This window comes from Anoplophora glabripennis, unplaced genomic scaffold (genome assembly GCF_000390285.2).
Source record: "Anoplophora glabripennis isolate ALB-LARVAE unplaced genomic scaffold, Agla_2.0 scaffold861, whole genome shotgun sequence".
Classification (NCBI taxonomy): Eukaryota; Metazoa; Arthropoda; class Insecta; order Coleoptera; family Cerambycidae; genus Anoplophora; species Anoplophora glabripennis.
This window is the reverse complement of record NW_019416947.1, coordinates 166,024-180,945: the sequence shown is the minus strand read 5'-3', so window position 1 is coordinate 180,945 and position 14,922 is coordinate 166,024. Positions and strand designations below refer to the sequence as shown.

At 32.6% G+C, this 14,922-nt stretch overlaps 2 protein-coding genes across 4 annotated transcripts in view; one reads left to right on the top strand and one right to left on the bottom strand.

The window, feature by feature from the left end:
* Nucleotides 1–456: 456 nt before the first annotated feature.
* Nucleotides 457–14,922, top strand: part of LOC108913041 — a 29,315-nt gene continuing 14,849 nt past the window's right edge. The window contains exons 1-2 of one of the 3 annotated variants that reach the window (XM_018718505.1): nt 457–544; nt 864–996. The gene's annotated coding sequence lies outside the window, so the exon portion shown is untranslated. Of the gene's footprint in view, nt 545–730; nt 1,310–14,922 lie in introns of those variants that run through there. The other 2 variants (XM_018718503.1, XM_018718504.2) reach the window with 2 other exon arrangements.
* Nucleotides 11,405–13,398, bottom strand: LOC111692038. Its single transcript, XM_023455738.1, has 4 exons — nt 13,212–13,398; nt 11,719–12,082; nt 11,505–11,624; nt 11,405–11,430 (listed from the first exon to the last, which is right to left on the bottom strand). Exons 1-4 carry the CDS (start codon nt 13,353–13,355, stop codon nt 11,405–11,407), a joined length of 654 nt encoding a protein of 217 aa, XP_023311506.1. The 5' UTR covers nt 13,356–13,398.

Here is a 14,922-nt window from a genome sequence, read left to right as displayed (position 1 = left end):
TTAGCTTTCATGGTGAATAAAAAAATATTACAAGTAAATAATTTTACTAAACCAATCTTTGATTAATTCTTGTAATAGAGATTTATTATGCAACTTTAAATTTTTCGTTGTGTGGATATCCATAAAAAAAACTACCTACCTCTGATCACATTTTTTATTAAAAAAAAACAAAAAAACATTTTATTATTAATAAAAAAATGTGATTATATGATGATCAGATATTATTATGTTATATAAATAAATGTGAATGAAATATCTAATAAAACACACTAAAAACACAAATAAAACACACACCAACACTCGCCAAACCTAACCAACAATAAACAATAAACATGAACAAGAATGACATGAAATGATTCATAATTGCAATTGTCAAAATTTATTCTACAAAATCTTTGTGGCGACATCTATAGACTCTTTCCCCAACTTGTATATCCATCTCAAGTCACGTGGTTCCCAGAGTGTCCTCATTTTTTCAAGTATAAGTTCTCGGGCCCTGCAGTAGAGTTTATTTAGCCGTTGGTGGGTGACATTGAAATTATTTGTAAGTACAAAAGTTTTTCCTGGTCATTTAATTTTCGTAATTTGTGGTCACATGTCTAGATATCTTGCTGATTGAAGTAAGCTTACATGATAGTATGAACATTAGGCTTTCTAAATATGATTAACTATATATGCCAAGTTTTTGTTACAATGTGAAAAATTAACAAAGTTTGTAAAGTTGTATTTTTGATATGATGGCACCCCAAATGTTTGTTATGATGGCATAGTGTGCCATCATATCAAATGGATCTGAAATCTGTATTTGGCAATGTGCTTTGGTTAATGGTGATGTTTTGGTAATTGGTGATGGTTTTTCACAGGGTTAGTGCGATTATAAGAATAAGAATATAATTCAAGAAATGCCAAAATTCAAGCCTCCAAGTATCAAACCTCGCCAAGCGTGGAGTGAAGAAAACATGCGGGAAATTTGCTAAACCAAGGCCAGAAAACAAGGTACTACTTTTATTGGATGGTCACACGAGCCACAAACATCTTAGTGTTCTGCAAAAAGCGAAAGAGCATGAAATCGTATTATTCTGCTTTCCGGCTCATTGTACCCACAGGTGCCAACCTCTGGACATCGGATTCAATAATAATAATAATAATAAATGGTCTTTATTAAAAAATAATAATACAATTAAAAAAGAGTAAAAATCAAATAACAGTACCAAATGGGCGAAGTCTAGCATAAGCTATTCATACTTAACCCTATGGTGGATATAGTCCAACAGAACAAAATTTATAGATACAGAACAAACTGCGATAGGTATGTAGTACATAATAAATATAATACGCAATAAATTAACAAAAATACAAAAGTAAGAAAAAAAAGTATACAGCAGGTTCACACAAATTTATTTATTTATTTATTTTTTCACACAAACAGCAAAGTGCTTGCTCACTAAATATAACAACAAACAAATATACAATAAATTATGAATCGTTACAATGACCTAATTGTTTGCCAAATAAAAACAATCTATATTTATACTTAAATTTATTAATATTGTAAGCTCTAAATTGATCAGGCAGAGAATTATACAATCTAACAGCATTATATATGAAAGATCTCCGAAACAGGGCCGTCTTGTGAAGGGGTAAAGTAAAAGTATTTTTAAAACGAATATCGCGTGTATGAATATCACCTCTAGTAATAAATTTAAGTCCAAGTAGAGAGGAAGTATTGTCACTCATAATTAGACCATGAACAAAATTACCAAGATGATGTTGTCTGCGGTTTTCCATAGTCAACCAACGGGTTTCATTAATTTTGTGCGAGATGTGATCAAACTTTTTTAGACCATGAATCAACCGACAACACGAATTCTGAACTTTCTGAATTCTGTATTTATTAGCAGCTGTCAGACAGGGTCCATAGATGAAATCATTGCAGTTAAAATGAGATAAAACTAAAGAATCACAAAGTGCTTTTCTTAGTGACATATTCAAAATATACCGATTGGAATATAACAATTTTAATGACGAGTAAGCTTTATGGAACAAACATTTAATGTGCTGATCAAATCTCAAATTTGTATCAATTATAAGACCCAAATTTCTAGCTGTATCTGTATAAACTAAGGGAGTATTATCAATCTTAATTACCAAATTATCCGTAATAAATTTCGCCCTCTCCTTACTGCCAAAGCACATCACTTTACATTTGCTTGAATTTAACTTTAACGCATGTTTTTCAGATATATTTCTAATGTTACTCAATTCCATATTTATAAGTTCAGCGGCACGAGCCATGTCTTTAGTATCAAAGTGCATGTATATTTGCGTGTCATCTGCATAGGCTTGAACAATACAGTTATTGGAGATTGAATTCAATATATCAGTGGTATAGATTATAAAAAATAGTGGCCCTAAAATAGACCCTTGAGGCACTCCACTGGAAATATTCAATTCTGAAGAGAATCGATCACCAACCTGAATCATTTGAGACCGGCCAGATAAATAAGATTTTACCAGATTAAGAGATTCACGTGAAAAGCCATAATACTTTAGTTTAGAAATCAATAAGTTATGATTAATGGTGTCAAACGCCTTAGAGAAGTCTAACAATACCAGGATACTAACCAGTCCCTTATCACAGGCCTCAATAATATCGTTTAAGACTGTAGCTAAAACAATTGTAGTATTAAAACCTTTACGAAAGCCGCATTGAAAATTAGACAGAATGTCGTTCGTATTAATAAAATTATAAATTTGTCTATACAATATTCTTTCAAAAATCTTTGATAGAGTAGGTAAAATGCTAATTATTCTTAGATCAGAAAAAGTGTCAGGACTGCTATTTTTAGGCAAGGGTTTACCAATCGCTATTTTCCATTGTTGTGGAAAATAATTTTGTTCTATGCAACAATTTATTATATTGACAATAAAAGGACAAATAAAAGGACAACAGTACTTTAACATCAAAGATGATATATTGTCACAACCACAAGCATTACTTTGCATATCTAGCAATATCTCGGTAACATCATCAACTGTACATAGGTCAAATGAAAAAGATAACTGATCATTACGACAGTTATTATTATAATATTCAATCAAATCATCGCAATTATTAGAATTGTATTGGAGGAATGGAGCGAAGTAGCTATTTATCTCATTAGGGTTTGAGAGCTTAACAGGTATATCGAATTTTTTTTTGCAACTGCGCACACTAAAATCAGAGAGAGTGCGCCATATTTTACGCGAGTTATGCCCGATACTTATTGAATTTAAAAAAGCCTTTTTTTCTGATCTTACAGCTGATACAGCATAATTCCTCAAATTTTTGTAATTTATCCAATCTGTTTCCAATTTAGTCTGCTTATACCTTTGCAATGCTTTATCCCTCTCTTTCATTATCAACCTTAAATTAGGCGTAAGCCAAAAAGCCTTTGGCTTAGTGACCTTCATCGTTCTAATAGGTGCATGTACATCAAACAATTCAATTATAAGATTATTAAACGTGACTAACTTATTATCAATATTATGTTCGTAAATAATACTGTGCCATGGAAGATTATGTAAATCATTTAGAAATAAGTTTTTATCAAAATTACTAAAACATCGAAAAGTAACCATTTTCGGTTTCATTTTATGTGTTTTTATATTCACATCTACAAAAACAAGCCTGTGATCAGAGATTCCCTCGGTCGGCTTCGTGCCACAACTATTAACTATATCACTACGGTTAATGAAAATGGGATCGATAAGAGTACTAGAAAATTGTGTAATTCTTGTTGGCTCGTTTAACAACTGACAAAAATTATACGATTCAAAACAATCAGTGATTAGATTTGGCATGTTAAAAAAGTTAAAATTAAGATCTCCCATACATCGAAAACTGAAGAAAGAAAAGACAAAATTTATCCAGATCTGTAACTAGTGCAGTATTGTTTGAGTTAAAAGGTCTATAAAAGGCACCAATTACAACTGAAAAACTACTTAACTTTATTTTTATAAAAAGATGTTCCAAATTGTCACTTACCACGAAATCAAATAAAATCTGTTCAAAGTCATATATCAACTTTATATGAGCCCCAATACCTCCTGCTCTCGTATTCCGATCTTTACGTACCAGACGATAACCTGGTAATGCAACAATATTCGAATCATGTTCAACCGACAACCAAGTTTCGGTAAGCATAACTACATCATAATCATTCTCAAGCACTAAGTTCCGGAAGTCATTAAAACCTGGAAATATAGATCGTAAGTTAATATGTGCAATACGCATACTACCCAGCAAACAACCTTAATACTCTGCATTTTTCGCACCGCTACAGATCTACTACAATCAACAAATTCGTCTTTGGCTAAAGGCTCACCCTGGAAGGGTAGTAACACATCTGCAAGTAGCCCAAATTTTTTGTGAAGCCTATCTCAAGGCCGCACTACCTTCAACCGCCATCAAGGCCTTCTAGAAAACAGGAATCATTCCGTATAATCCAAATATATTCGGGGATTGGATGTTTGCCCCAGCCGAAACCACAAATCGACCTCTTCCTTCTGAAGAAAACATAGGCAAACGAAATAACCACACTGTTGCTGAAGTAGAGGAACACTTAATGCCACCCTGCAATCCTGTGATAGATTTTGAAAGACCAAGTACTTCTAAGGTATTAAAAGCCTTGCACGGAGAGACAACTAAGTGCAAGTCGAAACTTTCTGTCAGTGTGGAGGACAGTTCTCCTCTACCAACAACGCCAATGCTCCAGACAACAACAAAAAAACCAAGGAAAAAGGCAAGTCGGGCGTCATAAATTCATCACAAGATATTGAGACAGAAAGCTATCGAAAATGAAAAGCAGCAGAAGGAAAGGGCAAAATTGGCAAGGGCTGCGAAGAGAAACTTAAAAATTATTGAAGAGCGAGATGAAGCTGAAGATGAAAATAAAGAGAACACACAAATAGATATCGAAGATGTTGATGTTGAAGATGTCCCCTGCTTGTACTGCAATGAACTATTTTCTTGGTCTAAGTCCAAAGAGATCTGGCTCAAATGTCAATCATGTGGGATGTGGGCTCATGCAGCTTGCGCTGGAAAACCTCTAAGAACAAAAAATTTCACATGCGACATTTGTAAATAATATTTGTTTTCCTCATTTCATGCAGAATTATCTTTTTCCGTTTGTTACCTAGGCAGTTATTGTAACCTACTTACTTTCGTACATAAATATATTTTTATTTCACTTATCATTTATGTAGTTATTTACTTTTATATTATAGGTGCCATCATACTTCAACAGGGGGTGCCATCATATCAAATCGGTTGATATGATGGCACCCTTGTTATAAAATGGGAAAAGTTTAATAAAAATCATAATTCTATATTGTAGTGTATTTTCAACTCAAATTAATTTAGACTATGACATCCTTGACGTGTGCCCTTGATTATATACAATTACTAGCTAATTTAGGTATTAAATCCAATGACTGAAAAAAAGGGTGCCATCATCACCGAGCTTCCCCTATATCTGCTCCTATACCAAAATCCATTAGTTTTTCATGAAATCTCAATCTATGAAAAAATGCGAAGTTTACAAATAGCTTATATGTAAAATAATGTAGTAGGCTCCTGTCAAAGGATAATCTGTAAAATTTTCGATTCACATAAGGTTTAATAGAAAAGCGACAGTAATATACGTAATTGTGAAATGAATTACTCTAAAGAAGAATAGGCATGATGACAGTAACCAAGAATCATTAAAATTATGTATTTATCTAATGAAATTCCTGGATTATAAAAAACGTATTTATTTTCATATTATGAGCGAGATTGATAATATTTTTGATAAAATAAAACTACAAAATACAGCAAACCGCCATGATAGGTTGAACACCAATCAGAGCGATTTACGTCACATCTATGTAAATGTCATTTTGTGTCATGTGGACTTCGACAATATCCGCAATAATCTTCGTTTAAATATTTTGTGTTTTCCAACTATCAGTTGCTTAGTTTTGTGCACAGATTACCAACCAGATGACCAAGTGAATGTGTAATTGTAGTTCAAGAGACAGAGCTATATCATTTTACTCTCTCGCTCTCAATGTAAAACCTATGTAGATGGCGCGGTATACAACATAGCGGGAATTTTGAAATATTCTTTAAATCCTATTACCAGTATACAAGATTTTCTGCAAAATTTTATATAAAGTACCAGGTTGGAAATATCTCAACCTACACTTTATACAAAAATTTGCATAAAATCTTGTGCAGTAACATGTAAACATGTTTTATTTTCTTTTTTAATTTTTTATTTAGACATGGTAAAAATAATACACTGAGTTATTATTATCAATATATTTAACTTTTATATGTAAGCTAAAAGATTTATCCAAGTTAAAGTTTTAGTGGGACAGATACAGATCAATAAATAAAAGATATCTTTATTCCACTAAAACCTTGACTTGGATAACTAATCAAGATCGCTAAACAGTGGAAACGTAAAAGATTTATGTTAAACAATTTTTATTTTTATTCGAGTTGAATTTGAAAACACTTTATCTCAGGAAAAATTGTTTATCTTGTACATAGTGGTTTTTATTTTGTTGGTGGTAAGTGTAAGTACCCCTCATACTCGGGTCCAGGGAACCTGGACAGGGACCTGAACCAATCTTAGGTATCACACGAGGCAGCATTAATGGGCCCTCAATAATTGGGCCTTATCAAACTTTAGGTCAGGATTGGAGGAGAAATAGAGGATGCAGGCAGGCCCATAGTTTTATACATGGACCTAGCAAATCCAAGACAAGATGGCTGCTGAGCCTCAGTCGAAAAGCCCTAAACCAAATGGTGGGGGTTCTGACAGGCCACTGCAGACTTAGGAGGCATTTAATCTTAATAGGAATTGAGGAGGACCCTCTATGCACGAAATGTGGCGAATGGGAGGACACCCCTGTCCACCTTCTGAGACAGTGTGCAGCCTTTGGGAGAATAAGACATAAAGTCTTAGGTGCTGAAGAGCTGCAAGGGGTTGAGGTGAGAGACCTTCCATGGACCAAAATCCTGGCGTTCATTAGGGCGTCGGGTAGGTTCGAGGAGGGTCAGAGGCAGAGAGTGGTTAGGTGATGGGAGGGCGGGGTAGGAGAAAAGGGCCCACTCGTGGCCTAATTGCCAGGCTGAGGCCGCCCCTTTACTACTACCCCTCATACTCAATTTTTTTCATGCCTAGATATGGCGCAATTTCTTTTGTTTTCGTTCAGTTGCCTGTCGTTTAGCATCTGATTTCATGCTTCGTATAATTCTTTTACAGTACCATGGGATTCCTATATGACATACATTTTTAATTACACAATTCATAATATAACAGGAATGTAGGGAACAGGACCTCAACCAAGAAAAATCTATTTCTCTACCAAGCATAATGACAGCTTGTTTTTTAAGGTGAAGTTCTTTGTGCCAATCGGGCATTTTATCTTCTAATATAGAAATACCAAGTCCTACTGCAATTACTAACTTTTCTGATGGGTAAAATAATTTATTATTGTCATCAGAAAATTCTCTCAGATTAATAAATTGATTGCAAGGTTCTAAATTATCGGACAACAAATCTATTTTGCAACTGTGACAAGAAAACTTCTCAAAAATTTTTTTGGCAATAAATCCTGAGACAGGCTACAGATAATGACTGAATACTGCCAACAACCACATGCTGCTCAACATTTTGTGCAATGCGATCATTAAAGAATTCATTAGATTCATGCATAGTGGGATGCAGATGAGATACGGGTTCTACTTCAGTCTCCGCAGTATCAGCTACTAAAAAGGATCGTAAATTGCTTAATAAAGTTAAATGATCTTTTTCGCAATTGCTGCCCCTTAAATCCTGATTAGTCAGGCCATTGATAACTTGCGTTTTTAAAGATGCAATGAACTGGTTCACTGTGGGATTCTCATTGCACCCACAACCTGATCTAATTGCCCCAAATAAATTTTCCAAACCATCTTGATTTAAAGCTCTTGGACGAAATGTTGTGAAACCTTTCGATTGCAAATATCTCCATAAATGTTGAAACGCACTTAACGTTTGTAGCCAGCCAGTTTGTGAAGGTGGCTTCCAGCAAACTACAGCATTTACATCTTGAGGTTTTCTAATGTATCTCCACTGACTAACTCTTTTAGAAGCTTCCTCCCAGAAAGACACATGACCTGATTGCTTTGTTACCATACATTTAAATGGTTTTCCATCTGGCCCCTTTTTAGAACTTCCATTGCAGCTGTCAAATAATTGGTCAACGTCGTGGGTAAATGTAGCTGTAGCCAATGCCCTTGATGGTAAAATGCCTAAAATGAATGATATAAAATTTAAAAACTGAAACATTTACCTACACTAATCATTAATATTACAACAGTACAAGAGAGTCTTAAAATTTGCTAAATACACTAGTGGAAAAAATTAAGGGATAAAAAAAATCTAAATTTTCGGCGATTTTTCAAAAGGCTGTTATCTTTGATAAAAATGGTCGTATTGGAGTAAAAAAAAGCAATTTGAAGCTTGAAGTTTCTAATTTTTGGATCTTGGAAAAAACAATTTTTTCAAGTAGCAGGTATCACGCAATCTTAATGAATATCGTGAAAAAAAATTTTTTGAAATTTTTTTCGATCTTATTTTTGGTGGACGGACTTGAAAAAAATTTTTCCAACTTAACCACCTTATGGATTAGATAGGTTGTTCATTTAGCTTCAATTTCTTTTTTTTTTTTGGTCTTGATACGACCATTTCTCGCTGAGCTATCGGACTTTGAATGAAACTGGATCATTTTCTCTTTGTTCATTATATCTCAGAAACCAATGGTTGCACAGGAAATCGACGGTAGGTTTCAGAAATTTGAATGAATTCTCTATAAGGTCTTGGCACGGTTTTTTGGAAAAAAAATTTTTTTCTATCCATAACGACTAAAAAATCGTAAAAAGTAGGACTTTTAGGGGTCTTCTAGAAAATCACGTGCCACATTGAGAATATTGGGAAAATGACTAATTTTAAGTGTGCCTTTTACAGGTCATTGTACCTCTAAAAGCCCTACAGAGTTTCAATTCGATCCATCAAGCTGTTTTTTTGTTTCATTCGATGAATTTTTAAAAAAATTAAAAGATTACGTTTTTTACCTTTAAATGCTCATAATCTGTAAAAAAATGAAAAAAACATTTTTTTCCAGATTTTTTGTAACATTCTTATTGCCGAAAGCGTTTGAAATTATGAAAAAAAAATTTTTGAACCGATTTTCAGAAATTTCGCAAAACCGCCGGCATTAGGGTTACCCAAAGCGTTCCATGTTCCACACCTCCACATGGAGGTTGCACGGTCGGATTTACGCTTCTTTTACACACGTGCGTAAAGCCTTTGAAGTTATGACAAAAAAAAAATTATTCAAATTTTTTTTCGACTGAAAAAAGGTGGTTTGAAAAAACTGTTTGTTTTAGTGTTCTGTAAATTCGGAAAAAGCGTTTTATGAATTCAGAAGGATCGCAGCAATAATCTCTGAAAAGAGTGTAGACCGAGGTCAATATTCGGTTAGGGGTATCAACTTTTTTAAATTTAATTAAAATTCGGTCAGCCTAATCACGAAATGAAGGGGAATCGTGTCGAAAATGCTTGGGGATTACTGAGATAAATTTTCTGGAGTGAATCTAACGAAAAAATTTTTCAAAAAAATTTTCAAATAAATCATTTTTTTTTGTCATAACTTCAAACGCTTTTCGCACGTGTGTAAAAGAAGCGTAAATCCGACCGTGCAACCTGCACGTGGTACGCTTTGGGTAACGCTAATGCCAGCGGTTTTGCGAAATTTCTGAAAATCGGTTAAACATTTTTTTTTTTTCTAAAAAACCGTGCCAGGACCTTGTAGAGAATTCATTCGAGTTTCTGAAACCCACCGTCGACTTTCTGTGCAACTATTGGTTTCTGAGATATCGATGAACAAAGAGAAAATGATCCAGTTTCATTCAAAGTCCCGAGAAATTGTCGTATCGAGACCAAAAAAAAAAAAGAAATTGAAGCTAAATGAACAACATATCTAATCCATAAGGTGGTTAAGATGGAAAAATTTTTTTCAAGTGCGTCCACCAAAAATAAGATCGAAAAAAATTTCGAAAAATTTTTTTCATGATATTCAAAGATTGCGCGATACGTGTTACTTGAACATTTTTTTTTGCAAGATCCAAAAATTAGAAACTTCAAGCTTCAAATTGCTTTTTTTTTTACTCCAATACGACCATTTTTATCAAAGATACAGCCATTTGAAAAATCTCCGAAAATTTAGATTTTTTTTTTGATCTCTTAATTTTTTCCACTAGTTTATTAAATACATAAAACAATTATTGACTCTTACTAAAGTGTATAGCAGAGAACCTTACTAATATTTTTATTTTTGTTGTCTTGCCATGAACAAAATAAGGAAATCTGATGTTAAAATATAAGTGTAATAATAACTTGCCAGCGTAACATTAATATTTCCTAATAATGTTAAAATATTTAGCAAATTATTTACTACTCTCTACTCTACACCTTTTTCTACATGTATCTATCTATCTATCACAAAATTTTGTTTATGTTTTAAATACATCGTAAATTGTACTCCACCTATTATTAGAAGCGAAAAAATAAAGGTAAAATCTCAAATCTTACCATGTCTTATAAGACTGTAGATAAACACAGATACTGAGCGGCTCAGTGTTTGTGCTGCAACCTTTACTTTCATAGCATTCTGCCTTAATGGTGCCAAGTAACTATCCTTAATTTTATGGAGACATCTAAAAATGAATGGATTTTTTTTGTCTTCTTCATACGCAGTTACTAAGTCAGACCATCTAGCTTCAAGCAATTGATTAGTATCAGAACCATCAATTGCAAGGGCAGGAACTAACACATTATGTTTTTTAAACAAATTTCTAGTGCATTTCAACAAGTGTGGAACATCAAAAATGGTGAATATATGTCTTCCCATAAATGTAAAATATGGATTTAAAGTATCAGCTCCCATATTCTTTAAACATTTCACATTTGCAGATCCCATATCACATACTGTTGCTATAACTGGAATTTCTTCATCTAACATAGCACGAAGAACATCTTTCAACAGTGACTCTAACTGAAAAGAAGTTACCCCGCCATTGCTGAAGTAATATGCCACCGGTTGCTTCCAGTTACTTGAAATTCCTTGCACAAAAAATACTAAGGCATAATTTGCCACTTTGTTGGTTCTATAGCTGCCGTAATCCTCTACCCCCTCTATACAATCCTTTAAAGAGTTGTATTGAATATGTTCCTTAATTGCCATCTCATCAAAAACTAAAGAACATACTCGATCCTTATCAGGATATTTTTTAAGACATTCCCCAAGATGTTTAAATATATGTGTATTAATGCCAACACCAAATGGAACCTTCTGTAATAAGGATGCCAATGTAGTTTTTGATGGGAAAGCTAAAAGTCGTCTAAGTAAGGAGTAACATTTTGGACTCCGCTTATAGATGGCTAATGCAAAAACTTTGTCATCCAGTGTCCAAGTTCTGCCGTGTGGAGGTCTTCCGCTGCATCTTATCTGCGAAATCATAAATTGCGCCGCTGGAGGGGACATACCTAAAAACAAATAAATGACTTATTGATAATCAAAAATTTTCTTAAACATAAATTATACTCATTTGTTGCTTAAAACCAAATAATTTATAAGTACCTTTGAAAATATGATTAACTTCTATAAATTTCTGGATATTAGTACTCAAATCTTTTATCCTGCAACCTCTTTCTCGACACTTTTTCTTCAGTTTTCTTAAATATCTGTCCTTCTTTTTTATAATAGAAGTTAATCTTTTCTCTTCAGTTGAATTTGTTCTTTGTACTCCCTTAAAAAGGGAGGGTTTTATTAAAGTCTTCCGTATAGCGTCATGATCTTCCAAGGTGTCAGAAATAAATGTTTGTTTAGATGTTCCTTCAACTGTATCGGCCATTAATTCATACATAGAAGTTGAAGTAGAAGAAACAGTTATGGGAGGTGAAAATTCAGTAGATATTGATGGAGTTGGAGTATCACCTGCAACCTGCAATCACATATAAGTAAGAAACACAGTGGTATATAACATATAATGTGCTGGTATATACCTAGCTGTTAAACACAATTTAATATGCATGCAGAGTACCTACAATATAAGAATATTTGGATCTAATATTTTTAGAAGTTGGGAAAATGTGAAGTAAGAAGTTGTTTTTTTTTATACAGTTTCATTTCAGAACAAAATTTTTCAGAATAAAAGTGTGGTACAAAGTGTGTGTGGTTCTTTTTTAAATAATAAATAAACATAAGTATCTACATTAAATTTTTATATAGGCGGGTAGGTATTACAAAACTTATTATTTTGTTGATTTAAAAAATAAAATGTTGATATATATTTCATGCATACTTTGAGATTGGTAAATGCGTACTATTTCATGTGTATCAATTTTATTAATTATCTATATACAGGGTGTTCGGAAATAGTGGTACTTCACTTTGAGGGTAGATTTGTCGACTCAAAATAAGACAAAAATTTCATATAAACATGGGTCCGCAAATCCACCTTACGGGAGGTAGACGCGTTTGAAGACTACTTTAAATAAATGGATTTTTGCCAATAACTTTTAACTGCTTTGAAGGAGAGCGATAAGTTTTGGGTTATAAGTTACTACTAAGAAACATGATTATGTGAGGGTATTAGTTGATCCAGGTTATAACCCGTGGCGTGCATGACCACATTTTTATTAAAAAAAAAATTGTTCTGTTAATTTCTGGATATTTTTGTACTACCAAATAATTCTTTGCACTTTAGTAGTAACTCATCAGCCAAAACTTATCTCTCTCCTTCAAAGCAGTTAAAAGTTATTGGCAAAAAACCATTTATTCAAAGTCATCTTCAAACGCGTTTACCTCCCGTAAGGTTGATTTGCGGACCCATGTTTATATGAAATTTTTGTCTTATTTTAAGTCGACAATCTACCCTCAAAGTGAAGTACCACTATTTCCGAACACCCTGTATACAATAGTAACATACAAATGCTATTTCATATTTTCATTTAAGTTTTAACATTTTTATTTTAAAATATGAAACGCATGAACCAAATATTATATAATTTTCAATCAATCACATTACATATACTTACTTGTATTACACTGCAATTAATAACTAGATATACCTGATGGTGTGCTGCAGGGAAAAGAGTTGGTATTGCATCTCGATGGAGGACTAATGGTGATATTGTAAAAGGTTTGAAACATTTTTTTTCAAAATGCTTATCACAAAGTCGTATATGGGCAGATAATTTTTCGTGATATACCATACCAAGGGATTTTTGCCAGATTTTGGATCTAAAATATAGTACAATAAATTATACTGACATATTAGACATACCTAAATAAGATATAAATATAATAAGTACTACTTACTCTTTTATATATTATTATTATTATTATTATTATTATTATTATTACAAAATAGGTTAGGGCAGAGGACTTACGTCCTATTATACCCAAAATTAACAAAATATGTACAGCATAATAGGGATAATAAACATAACATATTAAAGAATTAACTTAAAACTAATATCTATTACAAAAGGTGAGCATCCAGTCTATTTTTAAATGAATTAAGCGATGGTGCACCAATTATTGAAGCTGGTAAATTATTCCAAATTGTAAAAATTCTGTTGGACAGGAAGTATTGCCTAACTCTAGATTTAAAATTTTCTTTTTTTAACTTTAAGTCATGACCACGGAGGCGATTATCACAATTCAATGAGTAGATTAAAGACAAGTTGCCGAAATTAAATTTAAGAATATTAGTGGACTATATTTTTATTATCATTTGAGAGTTTTACGCTATAGTAAATAATTATCATATTTTATAATTTATAACAGTAGCAAAATTATTATATATTTTTCGGTGACCGATGAGTTTTTTTTTTCGCATATTTAGTAATTTAAGTTTACTTATATCATCAAGGAAAAATATATATACATATGTACATGTATATTTGTCAAAATAAAAATTATGCTTACTTCTCTGAGTTTCGTGGAAAACAGAATAATTTTTTCACGTCCTCTTCGGAATATCCACAAATAATACAATATAATGTCATTGTCACAAGTGTCAANTATAGAAGAATTTTTATTACAAGAAAGAAATAGATAATTTATCTAAATATGTAAACAGATATTGCTATATGTATGGCTACTTTAAAGATACGTAGTTAAAATACTACTAAAGTACTATCTTTAGAATTTCTGGCATGCCAATCGTGATATTCATATAAATATATATCACTTGATTCAAGATATGGCGTAAAAAAGAAATATATACACATATATATCACTTTAAACAATTTAAAACACGAGAAAAATCAGAAGGCTCGAAAAGGCAAGACAAAACTCATGTTTTTTATCGTTACGTAAACGATTTAAAATACGTACCAAAAACGGTAGTACATTCCCCAATGCACCATTTTTTTTTTTAAGTAATATGTGGTAATATATTTAAATTAACTACTTACTTACGTACTTACCTGTAACCTATGCATAGGTTATATAAAATGCGATCGCCACAATGTTAATAATATTATTTTCATTGCTATTTAACTAATTTCTGTAAACAATATAAGTTTTACCGAACGTATTTTGAATTTACCAACTTCTCGTTTTCTTATCTGGCCATCTATCGAATTTTATAAAATTCAAAAAATAGATCTCTTCAATATTTTCCACCCAGCGCCACCTACCAAATTGTATCAGAAACATTATTATTTCCCAAACCCATTTCAAATTTCTTCTATACCGATAACGAGCACTAGCTCCGCCTACCTCTGTTTTACGTTTAAAGCGACAAAGAGAGAAGTATTGCGTTTAATAAGG